Genomic DNA, 18,736 nt, shown 5'->3' on the forward strand with positions numbered 1-18,736 from the left:
AAAATAATATTCTTTGTCCTTTCCAGTTGGTTTTTGGTCAGGGGTGGGTACAGTGGAGCAATGTCCGAATCAGAGTCTGTTGATTGGAAAATATATGTTGATTGTACATGGCTCACTGTACCTGGCCTTCATGGATCGTTCTACAGCTTTTGACCATGTGAATCAAACTGGGGACGATATTATTAGATCTGGGGAAGGATTTACCAGTAGTTAATTTTCTGCACATCCTTCATGTTGATCTAGCAAGCAGAGTATGTTTGAATGCTCAGGGGACAATGTGATCGCATTTTCCTCTAAACAAGGGGTTCAAAGGGGATCTATTATCGCTTGTTGCGGTCACCCAGGCATTCATCACCAGCAAACTGGACTATGGCAATGCAATATATGCTGGCATTACCAAGAAACTTCAATCAAGACTACGAGTCCAGAATGCAGCAGCCAGACTCATCCTGTACATCTCCTGTGTAGGAGTCTCGCCCTCTATGTAGTGTGCAAAGCTAGGCACTCTGTGCAGGGGGGGGGCCAGGCAACCACACTTCGGTTTCCAGAGGTAAAAATGTGAAATGTTCCAATTTTTCTGTTAGCTGGACGAGCAGTTAGGCTAATCAAGGAGATGTGATAAGTATTTGATGTACTCACAAATCCAATCATGCACCACACACACTCAATGATTAACTCAAGACCAGAATTTATTAAAATAAATACTTCAGACTTTTATATAAATTTTAAGACCAAGATCTTTAAGATTCATTAAGTACTTTTTGAGTTATGACTTTTCAAAGTTATAATAAAGTTAGTCTTTCTGTGCTTAATTACGCTCCATAGGAATCAATAGGCAGTCACTTTTAAAAATGTATTAAAAATCGTACAGTTGTTACCAGTCTATTCTTTTGCAGGGAAGCCAGAGTAGTCGGTGGGCACACTGTGCCAGCTGGAGAGCCTCTGGTGGCTCCCGGCGGGAGCAGCGTTGGTAAGTCTCTTGGCACAGGCCCACCTGGAGGGACTGTAGGAAGCTGGCTCTGCATATACTATATCAAAATGAGATATAGTTTGCACAGAGTCCAGGGGTTCCCCAAGAGGCTTGACCGAGGCAATAATAGATAATACGAATGCTCTACTTGTAGTAGTGTGGTCGAGCAGTTAGGCTTATCAGAGGGTAGAGTTAAGCATTTGTTGGACACACACAAGCAATCAGTGAAACACACACTCCATGACTTAAATCCAGACCAATAGGTTTTTATATAGAAAAATATATTTTTGTCACTTTATTACCAGAACCACAAGACTCAGTTCAGAAGTAAATACTGTTGCAGGTAAGTACTTAGCATAGACATCAGTGTAACTGTGTTTCACTTTAGTCAAGTAAACAGTTTTTAAGAAAACAGAAAATATCTCTTTTGAAAGTGGACACTGTGCATTTTCACAACAGTTCCTGGGGGAAGAAAATAAAGTACGGTTTTAGAGGTAAGTAAACGACTCACAGTTCCAATCTCTGGGTTACAGGTGGTCCACCGTTGAGGGTTCAAGTCAACCCCAAACACCCACCACCAGCAACACTGGGCCGGCCGGGTGCAGATGTCAAAATTTAGCAATTTTAACATGGGCCCCTATGGAGACAGGGAGTACTCGGAATTCGGTCTGCCAGCTGGTAAGTCCCCATGGCTTGGAGGGCAGACCCGGGGGGGGGGGGGGGGGGAGAGTGGGGATTAGAGGAGCACTGGTGGGGCACCAATTCAACATTCCCACACCATGAGCGGCACTGGGGCGGCCAGGTGCCGGGTGCAAACGTGGCGTCGGGTTTCCAATGAAACTGAGTGACCCCCGGGGTCCCCTCAGGCACTGCAGGTGAGGTCTGGGGGGCGGGTGGGGGTGTCTCGGGCAGTCTCGGGCACACCACTGGTCAGACAGGGAAGAGGGCCACCTGTTGATCATTGCTGCACCGGTTGTCGATTTCTCCAAGGCCTCGGGCTGCGGGTGCATTGGGTCGTCCTGCGGCTGTTATCTTCGTCCAGGGCAGTCACGGTCTGAGGGGTCCTTGGGATTCCCTCTGCAGGTGTCGTTGTGGAGATGTCAACCCAGGGTGGGCTCTTGGTCACAGTCGCCTGGGGGGTCCTCTCTGGTCAGTTAGGCCACCTGGACTCAGGGTGTCTGATTCAGAGTGGTTAGGACTCAAGCTTCTGGAGTGAGGTGGGAGTCCAGAAGAGGTTTCTTCTTCTGCCCCTCTTTGAACAGAGCCTCTGTCTATGGGAGTTCTTGATCCTCTGGGATGCAGGCAGTCCTCTGGAGGTTTTTCAGAGGTCGCTGGACCTGCAGGACTCATCACTTTTCTTTTGCAGGTTTTTTGAAGCTTGAGACAGGCCGGTAGGGCTGGGGACCAAGTCAGTTGTGGTCTCCTTTCCTTCTCTGCTGGGGTTTCAGCTAAGCAGTCCTTCTTGTGAGGTCGTCAGGAATCTGAATAGCTTGGTTCAGGGAGCCCTTAAATACAACATTTAGGGGCTTTATAGGAGTCCGAGGGCAGTAGCCAATGGCTACTGTACCCGAGGGTGGCTACACCCTCCTTGTGCTCACTTCCTTTGGGGAGGGGAGCACATTCCTATCCCTATTGGCTCTGATCCTCCAAACCAAGATGGAGGATTCTGCAAGGAGGGTGTCACTTCAGCTCTGGACACCTTAGGGGTGGTCCTGGCTGAGGTGGTGACGCCTTCTTGTTTTCTCTAATTCTCCCTCTGGCTTTGCTGCCAAAAGGGGGGGCTTTGTCCGGGGGCTGGGCATCTTCGCTAGCTGGAGTGCCCTGGGGCATTGTAACATGAAGCCTGAGCCTTTGAGGCTCACTGCTAGGTGTTATCGTTCCTGCAGGGGGGGGAGGTGTGATGCACCTCCACCCAGTGCAGGCTTGGTATCTGGCCTCAGAGAGCAAAAAGGCTCATACCCCATGGGGTAAGAAACTTGCCTCACAGTGGCAGGCTGCACAGACCAGTCAGTCCTGCATTGAAGGATTGTGTAAAATACAGGGGGCATGTCTACGATGCCCTCTGTGTGCATTTTGTTTAAAAATAAATCCAACACTGCAATCAGTGTGGATTTATTATTCTGAGAAGTTTGATACCAAACTTCCCAATATTCAGTGTAGCTATTATGGAACTGTGGAGTTTGTTTTGACAAACTGCTAGACCATATACTTAATAGGGCCACACTGTACTTACAATGTCTAAGACTGGACTTAGACACTGTAGGGGCATATTGCTCATGCTGCAGTGCCCTCACCTGTGGTATAGTGCACCCTGCCTTAGGGCTCTAAGGCCTGCTAGAGGAGTGACTTACCTATGCCATAGGCAGTATTTTGTGAGCATGGCACCCTGAGGGGGATGCCATGTCGACTTTACCTTTTTCTCCTCCCCAACAAACGCAATCTGCAATGGCTGTGTGCATGTGTTAGGTGAGGGGCACCTTAGGGTGGCACAACACATGCTGCAGCCCGTAGGGACCTTCCCTGGCTGCAGGGCCCTTGCTACCACTGGTACCTTTTACAAGGGGCTTATCTGTGTGCCAGGGGTGTGCCAATTGTGGAAACAATGGTACATTTTTAGTGAAAGAACACTGGTGCTGGGGCATGGTTAGCAGGGTCCCAGCACACTCTCAGTCAAGTCAGCATCAATATCAGGCAAAAAGTGGGGGAGGGTAACTGCAACTAGTGCCATTTACCTACGAGGGCCACTTGGAAAAGGAGCTGGTTTGTAGATTTAAAGATGGTGCCTGGGAGTCCTCTTGGGCTGTTGAGGTCGCAAGGGTGGGGGTCCCTGAGGTACACAGCAGATCCTGTGATGCAGGGCTCAGGGCAGCCAGATGCAGGGCGATTTGAAGGTCTTGAATGCTGTGCGCAAAAGCTCCCTTTGGAGCTGGAGGTAAGTCTTCTTCGGGCCTTGCAGGACGTCGTGGGCACTCTGGTGGGAGATCCCGGGGTGTCACTGAAGTCCCTTGACTGGGGATTCCTCCTAGTCCAGTTGCAGTTCTGGGGGAACTGTTTTGGGGGTTATCCGACGTGCACTGACCAGTACCTGGGGTACTAGCATAACATGGCCATGGGAGGGCGCTGTGCCACCAAAGTTGTTGGGGGGCATTCCCACTTCACCTGCAAGCCCCTAGGGGTAATGCATGCTCAGTGAGACCCCCTCCTCCTATCATTTGTGTGGTTTCCTGCCTTTGCTTCCACCAAAAGTGGGGGTTGACAAAAGGGTGTTGTGTAGCCATTTTAGCTATAGTTTTATACTCGATATTTGAGCATGCTAGGCCTGTCGCTGTGCACTTGAACCTAGATATATTTTATTCAGATTTGTTTTTATTATTTTCACAATAGCCACATTTGCAGTCTTGTTTTATTTTCTCTATCCAGCTGTTCTTCGTCGAGGTCAGCACTATGTTCTTAAACAAGACATTTCTTTCACTCTGTGTTTTTCCCAAGGCTGTAGTAAGCTAGGTTGCCGGCAAAAGTGTTACGCTTTGTCTCCAATATTCACAGAAACATACACACTCTTATGTGGGGATCCTTTCTTGGAACATCAGTTGTTTTATTATAAAAACACTGCTTTGACCCATGTACGTTAGAGGGAGATTCCAGCCAGATGACCGCGACTGTATGCTGATTACCGATTACTTTGCTGCAGCTGCTTATGTAGACTACAGGCCTCTTGCTCGGGTATGAGGGATGATGTCTTCCCAGGGGAACCTGAAGGGCAGAATTAGAGCTTAACATGCTAAGATCTTACATAGCCAAGGTAGGAACTATCCTTAAAAACCGTAGTGACAACATGGTAGCGTTATTTTTGTTTTACTCTCCTTGTCACACTTTTAATCTTATTGTGCCTCATTGTCCTAGTTATTGCAATACATGCCTTATTTTCTAAGATGCAGCTACTTCAATAAAACCTTATTGAACTCTATTCTGCCTCTGATTGTCCTTGCATACGTGAGATTAATGTAACTGAGAGAAATGGATGAGATCTGAGTGACTACGATTTCCCTGAGGTGTCATTTGTGTCATGCGCCTGGATGCCCAATCATCCTTGCTCTTGGGTGGAGATGATGCACAAAAAAGCTTTAGCAGGAGAGGGACAAATCAAAAAATTATTCCCCGAAACCAATAATCACTCTTGGTTCGGAGGGATACATAAAACATATGGTGATAGCATCTGAAAACTGAGTATTCTAACTCGTGTACGCCCCATATTTGTGAGGAAAGAGTGTTGCCAGTGTTCTCCAACAGTCCTGATGAGGCCTTAAGTTGTGAGGCCGAAACGCGTCGACATATTCTTAATGGGTCCAAGGAGTCTGAGCAAACAATTAATTCATTGTAAAAAAAAGTTATATAGCACTTTTTGCTTCCTTGTATAAAGAAAATTAAGGCAGCATACAGCTGGGTGCAAGACCCCTGGTCACCATATATTTGTTGATCACTTTGTTTAGTGTATTTTATGTTGTGACTATTCTATAAATTGTTGGAGTAGGGCATATATAATATGTTTGTACACCATATGTTTTATGTATTTTATATGTTTGTGAATTTTTGTAAATGTGTATATAGTTCCACTGTAGTGACATTTGTTTATAGATAGTATGTCTTCCTCTGACCTTGAGATGTGTGTAGACATTTATAAATATAATAAATAAGGATAATAGATGTATCCCTCCGAACCAAGAGTGATTATTGGTTTAGTGGAATAATTTTTTGATTTGTTCCTCTCCTGCTAAAGCTTTTTTGTGCATTGTTGTATTGGTATCCTAAGCAGGTGAGGGTGATAGGATACTCCCCTTGCTTTCCGGCTAGCTTGGGTGGAGATGAGGCACTGCTAGTTAGCTGGAACAAAACCCGGATTAGGCCGACAGGTGTCACCTTGTGTGGGATCAGACTCAGTCCCCGCAATATAAGTGATTCTGCCGCCCAAATCCAGTAGTCTCATTAGGATAATGAGAACTTAAGTGATACGGGGAAGCCATCTGCTCCTAGTTTCAAGGGCTGTAGCCCTTTGAAGCTCACCGCCAGGAGAGTGCACATTCCTGAGGAAGGGGATGTTAGCTCCTTCACCCAGGAAGGGAATTGTTTTACAAACCAGAGAGCCATGGCTCTCCCCCAGGTTTGTATATTGGCCATATGGAAGTGGCAGGCTGGATGGAACCAGTCAGCAACTATGCCAGTTAGGTTAGCTTTTGGAGTGGGGACCTATAAGGTGACCCCTGGGTACTTTTGGGGTTAAATCCAATGCTGGTACCAGTTTGGATTTAATATTCTGAGTTGTTTGATACCAAACAACCCAGGGTACAGAGTGGCCGTCATGTGACAGTGGAACTAGTGTTGGACCAGTGTCCAGTACATATACTTAAAATGGCTGCTCTGTTCACTCACTGTGTCCCAGGTTTGGCAAGAACACAGTGGGGGCATATTGCTCATGCAACTATACCCTTACATATAGTATGGTGCACCCGGGCTTAGGGCTGTAAGGCTTACCAGAGTGGTGACATATCCGTATCATATAAAGTGTAGGATGGACAGGACACACAGTGTGCCATATTGAATTTGTCTTTTTAGGTTTGCCCCAGTACACTCAACCTGCACCAGGGCCCTAGAGGGTGGCACAGCCAGAGCTGCTGTCCTCAGGGGCCTACTCATACCATCCCGTGTCCTGGGTACTGGGGTATCCATTTACTAGGGTCTTACAGTGATACGTAAGAGTGTATCCAATTGTGCCAAGTATCTCAACAGATTTAGGGAAAGAGCTTTGGCCCAGGGAACCTGGTTAGCAGGGGCCCTGGGCACTACCAACTTATAGGACACATCAACATCAGGCAAAAAGTGGGGGTTCACCAGGCAAAAAGAGGCTTCTTCTCACACCCCAACACATCAGAATCTCCTCCCACCTCAGAGACCTATAATGGCTCCCAGTTAACAAGCGCATCACATACAAACTCCTGATCCACCCTTTCAAGGTACTGCACAACATAGGACCAGCATACCTCAACCACCACCTCATCTTCTACGTACCCAACTGACGTCTACCTTCCTCCCAGCTCGCCCTTGCAGCCGTCCCCAAAATCCGGAAAAGTAGAGCAGAAGGAAGATCCTTCTCCTACCTAGCAGCCCGGACATGGAACACACTTCCACTCAAGCTCAGGCAGAACGCATCACTGAAGAATTTCAGGAAGGACCACAAAACCTGGCTCTTTCACTAAGCAGCATGCCTTCATTCAGCCCCTTGAGACCGTATTGGTGATTAGCCGCGCTCTACAAGTCCTGATTGATTAATTGATTTGATCACCAGGCTTAAAATTAAGGGTGAGTTTTTGTGCAATGTCAATTACTTTAGCTATTTAAGAATTATTTTTAATTCTAAGGGTTATTGGCAGCTTCAAGTGTGTCAAGCTAGTTTAAAACTTAGTAAAGTGGCTGATGCAGTTTACCTAGAGGAGGGGTGAAAGGTTTGATTCTCCCTCTTATAAACATTTATAATGTTCAGTGCATCTTCTCTGCTACTTATGGGGCTTCAGTTTGGGGTTTCTGTAATACTCGCTCCCTTCAAAGTTAGGGATACCGTATTTGCTGTAGGCTGCTTCAAGTCCCTCCCATAGAGTTCAAGTTTTATTATGCATTCAGAACTAAATTTAAAATACCTTACAGACAGGCGCAGTTTGGATTCTTTACTGTTACGGGTTAGAGTTTGGCAAAACAGGGCAGCATTTTTGTGCAGGGATGTAATAATGGATAGCCTTAGCTTAGACAAGGGCCATTCCATTCCCTGGATTAATTAGTTATTCAGATCTTTTTGTTCATTGGGACTGGAGAATTTAACGGCCCCAGTGTCCATTTGTAGAAGCGATAAGCTGACAGTGAAGCTCAGCTTTTTTTTAGCACTATACTGCGAATAGGCTGGTATTAGAATTAAGTAAATTGTCTGTCTTAAATTATTTCAGATCTTTTGAAACTTGTGGACAAGCATTATATATGTGCCTATCACTCACGAAATGGAAGCTGTCCCTCTTGTTTCATTTTAGAGCATACAGTGTGGAAGCTAATGTCCTTTAAGGGCAAAAGCAGTCTGTTTGGAGACTCTACCCACCTCGGTTACATTTTATGGTTTTTTTTTTTGTTAGTTTTTTTTTGTAGCATGCAGTTTAGAATCTTTCTTAAGCCACTTAAAATGGGGTATTGTTAATGTAGAGAAGCACGTTTCCATTTACAAATGCTATGTGTCAAGGGAATATGTCTAAGCGTCAGCTCTTTACTTTGTGTGGCTGTAAGAAGTAGGAAGTCCATGGATGGGTAGGATGGGGGCATAAATGGTTATTTGCAATTTACTTGAGGATAGGTAAACTGCTACCCATTTTTAAGAGGGTTTTTATTGAAGTGGGCTCCCTATAGTTTTGGGGCTCGCAGGCATACAGTGTTGTGATAAGTTTTGCTGCTACTGTAAATGGCTATGAATTGTAATTATGCTTGTTTGGAAGTTATGTATTGGGGGAGAAATTGTTTTATTTTTTTTATGGTCGTCATTTGTCTGAACAAAGATTTCATGATGATGATAAATTTGTATGTCTTGCATGACGTTTTGAGGGGTGCTCCAAACAGGTCACTGTAAGCTTGTTGCTGCTCTTAAGCATGTAGTGACCCAGATAAAAGCAAGCAGTGTATTTGTTTTAAATATGTTGTGTGAAACTGCAAGCATGATTTTGAGGCATGCAATATTGTCCTTAGATTGGTAATAGCCAAACGACCTGGGAATTTAAATGTATCAAGTTGAAGAGACTGGATTTGTAAATGTCTTGAGAATGCCTAATGAGAGGCACTAATTTTGTAGGTATTTTCATACAAATGTTAGGGTGTTTGTGGGTAGTAATTGTAGGTTGCGTATAAGAAGTAGAGATGGCAGGTGACTGTGTGTATTTACTTAACGAAGGGAACTAAAAAAGAGATTATATTTGTGTCCATGACTGTGCAGCAGTGCTTAATGGTTTGCTTCTAAATGGATCTGCAGCTGTCAAGGTTTTCACTTGCTTTCCTCTTGATGGTGGTAAAGTTGGCAGAGGTCTGTAGCATAAAAATAACCCAGCAAAGCAGTTGCTGGAAAGGTGACATATAGTACTGTTAGATTTTCTTACTGTATTTTTTTAATTTTTTTTTGTAGATCTGGCGGCCATTCTGCATGCAGTTTGATGGAATAGTGGAAGATTTTAACTATGGCACACTTTTGCGACTCGACTGCAAAAAGGATTACACGGAAGAGAACACTATATTTTGTAAGTCAGCATCCACATGATATTTCTTCGATTGACAATTAGATGGCACTTGGAGAGATACTGGTTTGGCTATTTAAGGGGTTTACTTTGCATAACAAGAATGTGGGTACCGTAGCAAAACGTCTGAGAAAATGAAAGCTGGGCACATTGTATTTAACAAGTTTTGTTGCCTTTTCCCCAGAAAGACTTTGCGCTTGGTTTCAAGGTATTGGGAAAAACATGAAAGTGATGAGAGGATGGCTTGAATTAATTCCACCCTCTGGTAATTATTCAGAGGTGCAATTCAGTCCATTTTATTTGTTTTGCTAATCATTCCACCTTAGACAAGACCAAGCCCATATGAGATCAGCCTTGGGTCCTCCAACTAAAAAAAAACAAGTTGTCTGCTTTTATCTTCTTGACTCTGTCAGGAAGGATTACTCATTTGAGGATCTAATTTGCTGCTCATGCCAGAGAACTGTTTGTTTTTACATGGAACAGCATTTGTCACACCATCATGGGAATGCTTTTAAAATATGCAAAAACAATGAATAGAATAGCAGGCTCATGACCCAAAAAGATTAATTTGGCATTTTAAGAAATGAAAGCTAGAGAAAAATAACAAGGTGTTAGGGATTAGCAGCATAGACCAATAAAACATACCAAGAAATATGGGAAACTGCTGTGGAGTACAGCCATAAAGAATGGGATATATAAACATTCATGGGACTATATGGGTACTACCACATCTCCACAGAAAATGTGATTTTCTTATACACCAACTTAGGAATCTTGGTTTAAGTCGTGGGAAAATAATTAAGGAATCGTACACCTTACTCACATTTGCACTGAAGATTATTGCTGCTGGGTTCTGTTTTTAGACCCAGACTAAATATAAAAATGGTGTTGGTGAACTTTTTAATTGAGCTGTTAGAAGGGTAGGACTTGCCTGCTGACCAAGATGGCTGCCTGAGCGTGAAGCTCCATTCCAGTGGTTGACCATCTTGCATAATCCTACTCATTGCTGCAGCCATTTACATTGTTGGCAACCTGCAAAGTACCCAGTTTCATACAGCCATCGACCTGAGGCCTTAAAGAGTCCCTGACTCTTGAGATTCACCTTTGGCATACACTGGAGCCTGGGCAGTAAACCTGGGGGTATGCTCACAGCATGGCACAGTCACCAAGTTGCTGCCTGCCAGCAGTGGCCAGGTGGAACTACCTGGGCCCCACTGTGCACAGGAGGACTGAAGATGCTGCACCACTGGTTGCCAGGTTGTTGCAGTTTTCCCAGTGGCAATTTAGGGGAGCGAGACGTGGTGGTTGCCCTGCGATTTCTCATCTGGATGGGCCTAGGGACTCTGCTATATGTGGTGGTGATCTCTTTGACTTAGCTGCAATAACTATAGGTCTATGGGCTTTTCTGCGGCGCCTTTCAACCTCTCCAAACGCACCCGACGCACAGTGCTTCCTGAGAAATTGAGACTTCGACATGGCACCTTAACTGCTATATGTGACTAACTACATTTCCATATTTTTTTTGGAAATCTCCACAGTTGTCAATTTGGGGGGTGATAACTGAGATTACCACTTATGCTGGGTGAATGCTCTGGTGCTTTGGTGTCCCTTGCTGGATTACCCCTCAGATGCAACACCTGCTGCTGCAATTCTCAGCTACTCTGCATCTCAGTGTCGAGGCTCCACATGTTTGTAACTTGTCTGACATATGGGAAATGTGAGTGCAAACAGGCTGAGCTAAATTGATCTTGGAAGAAAACGGAAAGCTCCTTGGTGATTCTGCTGAGGTTGCAGACTTTGCCAAGTACTCACTAGATCCAAAAGAAGTGAACTTGGATAGGAAGGTGATCCTCCTTGAAATGAAAGGCAGCCTAAAAGCAACCTGTGCCACAATAGCTTCCCTCAGTACTAGAGTGGACCATCTGAGAGAGAGGATGGACAAGCAGGACTCGAGGTTTGATCAAGCAGACCATTGTATCTTTTCAATAAAAAGTAAAACTGCTACATCTTCTACCTATACATCTGGCTGTGTTAGAAGCAGAAAATGAAGACCTTGAATCTCATTCTTAGAAAATAATATAAGGATCTTTGATCTGTCAGAATCTGCAAACACAGGGAAAAACTGAACATTTGTCAAACTTGCTGAAAGTTCTCTTTGGTAGGTTACAATTTTGGCTTAGTGGTAGAGCAGGCACATAGTTCCTTGGCATCCAAACCTCCAACTGGTGCTGCCACAGGCCTATGCTAACCAGATATCTATGCCCGTCACACAATACTCAGACTGGCCAGAGAGATGCGGGGTAAACCAAAGTATCACAACTATGCCCTTTGCAGACTTCATGGCTGTTGTGCAAGAGGTAAGATGTTTCTGCCTGAGGTAAACTTTAAGCTTTGAAGATGACGTATGCATTGTTACACCCTGAGAGACTGAAAATACACAGGTAAAACACCGCTAACCCCCCAAAGAGGCTGCCAACTTCATCAAAATACCTGTGAAGCTAAGAGGCCATGCAGTGGGCTCACCATGCGGCATTGCAAAAGGCATCTCACACCAGAGTCGAGATCTGCTCTGCACCAGTGATATTGATTGAATGTACATTTATATGAATTAATGCTGTCTTTGTTTTGCTCATCTCTATTATTTTGAATGTTTACACTTATACATATCACATTTTGGTCCCCTGCTTCACCATTGGACTCACCTTTCTTTTCTAGGCTTCACACATGGTTTGCTAGATTGATCTCAATCAATCACACCAGATTTACAGAGCATGGCTAATGACCAGCGAGGGTATCAAGGCGCTGTGAAAGTAGCTGGTAAAAGGTTCAGTAGAACACCAAGGTCTTGAGTTCTTTCCTGAATTCCAGAAGAGAGGATGAGGTCTGTAGGTGAAGGGGTGGTTGCTCTAGGGTTTTGAGGCTAGGTAGGAGAAGGAACTTCCTTTATTGTTGGTTCAGTGGATGCAGGGATTGTGTGAGAGAGGGAAGAGAAGAGCAGGTATCTGGAGGGCGGTGTAAGTTCAGGCAGTGGTTGATGTATGCTAGTCTTGATTGTGAAGGGACTTGTAGGTGTAAATCAACATCTAAAATTGCCATCACTTCTGAATGGGGAGCCACTGGTAATTTTTGTGGTGGTGTGGGTCTGTTTTGGGGAGGTTTAGGATGAGTCTAGCTGCGGAGTTCTGTATGGTCTCTAGTCTCTTCAGGAGATACATGGTGATTACTGTGTAGAGTGTGTTGCCGTAGTCCAGCTGACTGGTGACTAGGGCTTGAGTGACGGTTCATATGGTGTTGAGAGGGAGCCTTTGGAAGAGCTTATGGAGCATGTGAAGGGTGAGGAAGCAGGTGGAAGAGACTGCGTTGATCTGGGTTTTCATGGTGAGCTTGCTGTCCAGGATGATGCTAAGGTTGTGAGCGTAGTCTGTCGGAGTGGGTGCTGGTCCTAGTGCGATAGGCCACCAGGAGTTGTATAGCAGGAAAGTGTTGTTTCCAAAGATCAGTGTAGGAAGTTTGCTCTGTATGTACTAATTCAAAGTAAGAAATAGCATGCACAGAGTCCAAGGGTTCCCCTTCGAGGTAAGATAGTGGCAAAAAAAGATAATTCTAATGCTCTATTTTGTGGTAGTGTGGTCGAGCAGTAGGCTTATCAGAGGGTAGTGTTAAGCATTTGTTGTACACACACAGGCAATAAATGAGGAACACACACTCAAAGACAATTCCAGGCCAATAGGTTTTTATATAGAAAAATATATTTTCTTAGTTTATTTTAAGAACCACATGTTCAAGCTTTACGAACAATACTTTAAATGAAAGGTATTTCACTCAGGTATCTTAGGAACTTTGAATCATTACAATAGCATGTACAGTTCTGACAAAAATGGCAATAAGCTATTTTAAAATTGGACACTGCAAAAATCAACAGTTCCTGGGGGAGGTAAGTATTTGTTAGGTTCACAGGTAAGTAAAGCACTAACAGGGTTCAAAGTTGGGTCCAAGGTAGCCCACCGTTGGGGGTTCAAGGCAACCCCAAAGTTACCACACCAGCAGCTCAGGGCCGGTCAGGTGTAGAGGTCAAAGTGGTGCCCAAAACACATAGGCTTCAATGGAAATAGGGGTGCCCCGGTTCCAGTCTGCCAGCAGCTAAGTACCCGTGACTTCGGAGGGCAGACCAGGGGAGTTTTGTAGGGCACCGGGGGGGGACACAAGTCAGCACAGAAAGTGCACCCTCAGCAGCACAGGGGCGGCCGGGTGCAGAGTGCAAACAGGCGTTGGGTTTGCAATAGGTTTCAATGGGAGACCCAGGGGTCTCTTCAGTGATGTAGGCAAAGGGGGGGGCTTTTGTGGGTAGCCACCACCTGGGCTAGGAAGAGGGCCACCTGGGGGTCGCTCCTGCCCTGGAAGTCCGATCCTTCCGGTCCTGGGGGCTGCGGGTGCAGTGGATTTCCCAGGCATCGGGTTCTTTGAAACAGACAGTCGCGGTCAGGAGGAGACTCTGGATTCCCTCTGCAGGTGTCGCTGTAGGGGCTCAGGGGGGTCAACTTTGGCTACTCACGGGCTCGCAGTCGCTGGGGAGTCCTCCCTGTAGAGTTAGTTTTCCGCAGGTCGAGCTGGGGGCGTCGGGTGCAGAGTGGAAAGTCTCACGCTTCCGGTGGGAAACGCGTGGTCTTTAAAAGTTGCCTCTTTGTTGCAAAGTTGCAGTTTCTTTGGAACAGGGCCGCTGTCCTCTGGAGTTTCTTGGTCCTTTTAGTTGCAGGGTAGTCCTCTGAGGCTTCAGAGGTCGCTGGACCCTGGGGGACGCGTCGCTGTTGCAGTTTTTCTTGAAATGGGGAGACAGGCCGGTAGGGCTGGGGCCAAAGCAGTTGGTGTCTCCGTCTTCTCTGCAGGGCTTCAGGCCAGCAGTCCTTCTTCGCCTTCAGGTTGCAGGAATCTATCTTCCTAGGTTCTGTGGGCCCCTAAATACTCAATTTAGGGGTGTGTTTAGGTCTGGGAGGTTAGCAGCCAATGGCTACTAGCCCTGAGGGTGGCTACACCCTCTTTGTGCCTCTTCCCGGTGGGGAGGGGGGCACATCCGTAATCCTATTGGGGGAATCCTCCATCTGCAAGATGGAGAATTTCTAAAAGTCAGTCATCTCAGCTCAGGACACCTTAGGGGTTGTCCTGACTGGCCAGTGACTCCTCCTTGTTTCTCATTATCTCCTCCGGCCTTGCCGCCAAAAGTGGGGGCTGTGGCCGGAGGGGCGGGCATCTCCACTAGCTGGGATGCCCTGTGGCGCTGTAACAAAGGGGGTGAGCCTTTGAGGCTCACAGCCAGGTGTTACAGTTCATGCAGGGGGAGGTGAGAAGCACCTCCACCCAGTACAGGCTTTGTTACTGGCCACGGAGTGACAAAGGCACTCTCCCCATGTGGCCAGCAACATGTCTGGTGTGTGGCAGGCTGGCAAAAACTAGTCAGCCCACACTGGAAGTCGGGTATGTTTTCAGGGGGCACCTCTAAGATCCCCTCTGGGTGTATTTTACAATACACTGGCATCCGTGTGCATTTATTGTGCTGAGAAGTTTGATACCAAACTTCCCAGTTTTCAGTGTAGCCATTATGGTGCTGTGGAGTTCGTGTATGACAGACTCCCAGACCATATACTCTTGTGGCTACCCTGCACTTACAATGTCTAAGGTTTTGCTTAGACACTGTAGGGGCATAGTGCCCATGCACCTATGCCCTCGTCTGTGGTATAGTGCACCCTGCCTTAGGGCTGTAAGGCCTGCTAGAGGGGTGACTTACCTATGCCATAGGCAGTGTGAGGTTGGCATGGCACTCTGAGGGGAGTGCCATGTCGACTTGGTCATTTTCTCCCCACCAGCACACACAAGCTGGCAAGCAGTGTGTCTGTGCTGAGTGAGGGGACCCCAGGGTGGCATAAGACATGCTGCAGCCCTTAGAGACCTTCCCTGCCATCAGGGCTCTTGGTACCAGGGGTACCAGTTACAAGGGACTTACCTGGATGCCAGGGTGTGCCAATTGTGGAGACAAAGGTACAGGTTAGGGAAAGAACACTGGTGCTGGGGCCTGATTAGCAGGCCTCAGCACACTTTCAAATCATAACTTGGCATCAGCAAAGGTCAAAAAGCCAGGGGGTAACCATGCCAAGGAGGCATTTCCTTACAATCAGTTTTTCTGTTTTGCCTTTGTTGAGTTTTAGGAAGTTATTTATCCAGTCGGCGATGCCCGTCCTGCACCTGTGAAGGTTGGCCTTTGTGGTGGTGAGAGGATTAGCTGGGGGTCTTCTGTGTAGAATATATTTATTGCGTGGGTTCTGCTGAAGTTGGCCAAGGGGGTCAAGTAGATGTTGTGCAGTGTATGGCTGACGGGCGCCGCAGATGATGATCTTGGGTTCCGAGGAGAAAGGTGGTAGGTAGATTCTTTTGGTTCTTCTGGTTAAGAAGGATGCAATACATTTGAGGGCGTCTCCATGGTTTCTGATGTGATGAAACCTCTTGATAAGGATGTGGTGGGATATGGTGTCAAATGCTGCTGAGGTCAAGGAGAATCAGAACTGTTGTCCCTCCCCCTGGTCGAGAAGGGTTCTGATATCAGTGGCAGTGATCAGGGCAGTTTCGGTGCTGTGGTTGGTGCAGAATGAGGATTGTGAGGGGTTCAAAAGATGTTGATCGCCAGGTGTTTGAGTTGATGGTTGAATGCCTTTTTGAGGACTGTGGCGGGAAAGCTGAGTAGAGAGATAGGACGGTAGTTTTGGAGTTCACATGGGTCTGCTGAAGGTTTCTTGACAAGGAGTTTGACTTCTGCGTGTTTCCATACTTCGGTGATGGTGGCTCTGGTTATGGATGTGTTGAAGATGGTGGTGAGCATGCTGCTATCATCTTCCTCCTGAGGTTGAAAATATGAGGACAGAGGTCCGTGGGTGCTCCTGAGTGGCTGGCTTTCATGATGGCTGTGGTGTTTTCTGTGGTGATCGGGTCCCAGGTGGTAGAAAGGTGGTTGAAGATAGCATCAGGGTTTGCATCCGTAAGAGTGAGAAGGCTGAGGGTGTCAGCCGCGATGGGTTGAGGTTCAAAGTTTTTGTAGATGGTCGATATCTTGTCATGGAAGAAGTTGCCAGGGTGTTGCAGAGATCCTAAGAAGGCGTGATGATGTTTTAGATGGCTGAGGGGTTGGAAAACCCTCTGATATTGAAGAGTTCTTTGCTGCTGTTGCAACTGACTTCAATGTGGTCAGCCATGGTGCTCCTCTTTGTCTCTTTCAGTAGTTAGTGGTGTTGGTTGAGGGATGACTTGAAGGTCTGTGGGCTCCTTGCTGGTGTGCCATTTCCTTTCTAGTTGTTTGCAGCTGTATTTTGCGGTTCTCAGTTCAGTGGTGTACCAGCTGTCCTGATTGGTGGGTCTCTTGAGTTTGGTGGGGGCAACTTGGTGAATCAGTGATCCAGGTGGAGAAGTTCTACAGCATGTTCTAGGTTGGTTGCAGGTGTCAGTAGGAGATGTTTCAGCTGTGGTGTGAGGTGCTGGAAGTCTTGGTGGTGGTGCCAAGGAATCCTGTGGACAATGGCAGGATCTGTTTAGGTTAGTTAGGTGACACAGCTACACTTGACTCTACTGCTGACCATGAAGTTGGGGGTCGAGTGGGTGTCCTGCGTAGTGTGTGGTTTAAGTGACTACTTGGGTGAGGCTGCTGATCATGCTTTTGAGGAGGTTGGCGTTGTTGAGGTCTCAGAGGAAAATGTAGTATTTGGGGTCGATGGCAAGTGGGGCGATGAATTCGGTGATGGTGTCACAGAAACTGGAACATGGTCCTGGAGGTCTGTAGGCGGGGCTGCCTCAGATTGTGGTTTGCTGTTAATTTGGAGTTGTAAATTGAGGTCTTCCATTAACATGGTGGAGTCATCTGTGGCGGTGGTGCAGTGGATGCTTTCTTTGTGTAGGATTGTGATTTCACCCTGGTTCTGGTGTGCTATTTTGTACCTGTTTGGAGTTGCTGTGGTGATGTCTGGAGCGGATGCAGGGTTGAGCCCGGTCTTGGTGAGGAAGACGTCTGAGGTGAGGGAGGCGATGGTGACTCAAATAGCAGTGGTGTGCTTGCAGAGTGATAGTGCGTTGAGCAGGAGGCAATGGAGTTGTTCCGAAGCAGGCGGGGTGGTCGTTGTGCATGCGGGTGCTCTGGTGTTGCACGAGTAGTGACAGTGTTGGCAGTAAAAGATGGCCTACCATTGATTTCAGAGAAGTACCGCAGCAATTGTTGTTGCCGGGTCTAGCATCCCGAGCTCGGTGGCGGTGTATGGGCATGTGGCAGGAGAACCAGGGTTCCTGGGAATAGGTGCGATCCAAGCACAGATGGGCTTGTCGACGGTGTGCCCCTTGCTTGCTTCCTTCATTAAGTAGTTCCTGAGAAGGGTGCTGGAAGGCGGTGGGCAGGGCGAGGGAGGGAGATGAAGCTGTGGATAAGCAAGAAGGCAGAGATACAACAGAAATTATCAAAAGCAGTACTTAACTAAACCAGTTCAACAAGATTAAACAAAGATGAATTCAACAAGGTTGAGCACAATAATACAGTGAACAATTCAGTTACCAGGGAGGTAGTGAAGCAGCAGAGGGGGCACTGTCATGAACGCCCTGCGGGCAGCCTTGCTTAAGATGAGAAATTCTTACTCTCCCTTATGTAGAGGTTTCTCTGACCCAGACATTGAGAAGTTCTATGTGCGGCACAAGCCTGCTTTGCTGTATTTCAGTATCCCCCACGTCAACAGACTTGATGATTACAGTGTTCCCTCATATGCCTGTTCCCTTTCAGATATTATCAGCCTAAACATAGTGCCCCTTATACTAACAACCTGCTCCGTGGCTTCTGAATGGTGGGTAGCGGGCAGGCACAGACTGGCTATATTCCCTTGTGATGCCACTCTTGGATAACCTGACATTTATTTTACATGTTATAGACTAAGGAATGCAGTGCACTCTGTCTGCCTCGTGTTCCCCATCCAATCAGTGGATTTTGGGCCTTAACATATCATACACATACCTGCGTCTTCTATAGGGTAATGAATGCTATAAAGTTAGTTTCTGGTAGACTGCACTTCCTTAGTTTAGCCTGCAGATAGAGCTTGGGAAAGAGAGACTGAATTTCTTGGTGTTGCATGTGAAGCATTTAGCATTTGAAGGACACAGTTGGAGCTTCTGAGAGCACCGTTGTAGGAAAGTGCCCCTTTTCAACATGGTCACTTCCACTTTTTGTTCACTGATACTGATGATTGGTAGTGCACAGAGTCCCTGCTAACCAGCCCCCAGTGACTTGGATCTTTCCCTAAAAACAAGACAAATGACAACTGTACCACAATTGGTAAGGACTTTAGCACTTGTCCCTTTTGAATGGTACCCAGGGCATGGGTACTAAAGAGGGTCCCTAAAAGCTGCAGCATGTATTATGTCACCCTGAGGGACCCACTCACCAACT

At 46.6% G+C, this 18,736-nt stretch overlaps 1 protein-coding gene across 1 annotated transcript in view; it reads left to right on the plus strand.

Annotated features, from left to right (window-relative positions):
• The window catches only part of PBDC1 (polysaccharide biosynthesis domain containing 1), an 83,634-nt gene that overhangs the window by 35,221 nt on the left and 29,677 nt on the right, over window positions 1-18,736 (plus strand). Inside the window, exon 5 of the mRNA XM_069213987.1 lies at window positions 9,171-9,282. Within this exon, the coding sequence (XP_069070088.1) occupies window positions 9,171-9,282 (112 nt within the window). The remainder of the gene's footprint in view (window positions 1-9,170; window positions 9,283-18,736) is intronic.

Source organism: Pleurodeles waltl, chromosome 11, assembly GCF_031143425.1.
Source record: "Pleurodeles waltl isolate 20211129_DDA chromosome 11, aPleWal1.hap1.20221129, whole genome shotgun sequence".
Lineage (NCBI taxonomy): Eukaryota > Metazoa > Chordata > Amphibia > Caudata > Salamandridae > Pleurodeles > Pleurodeles waltl.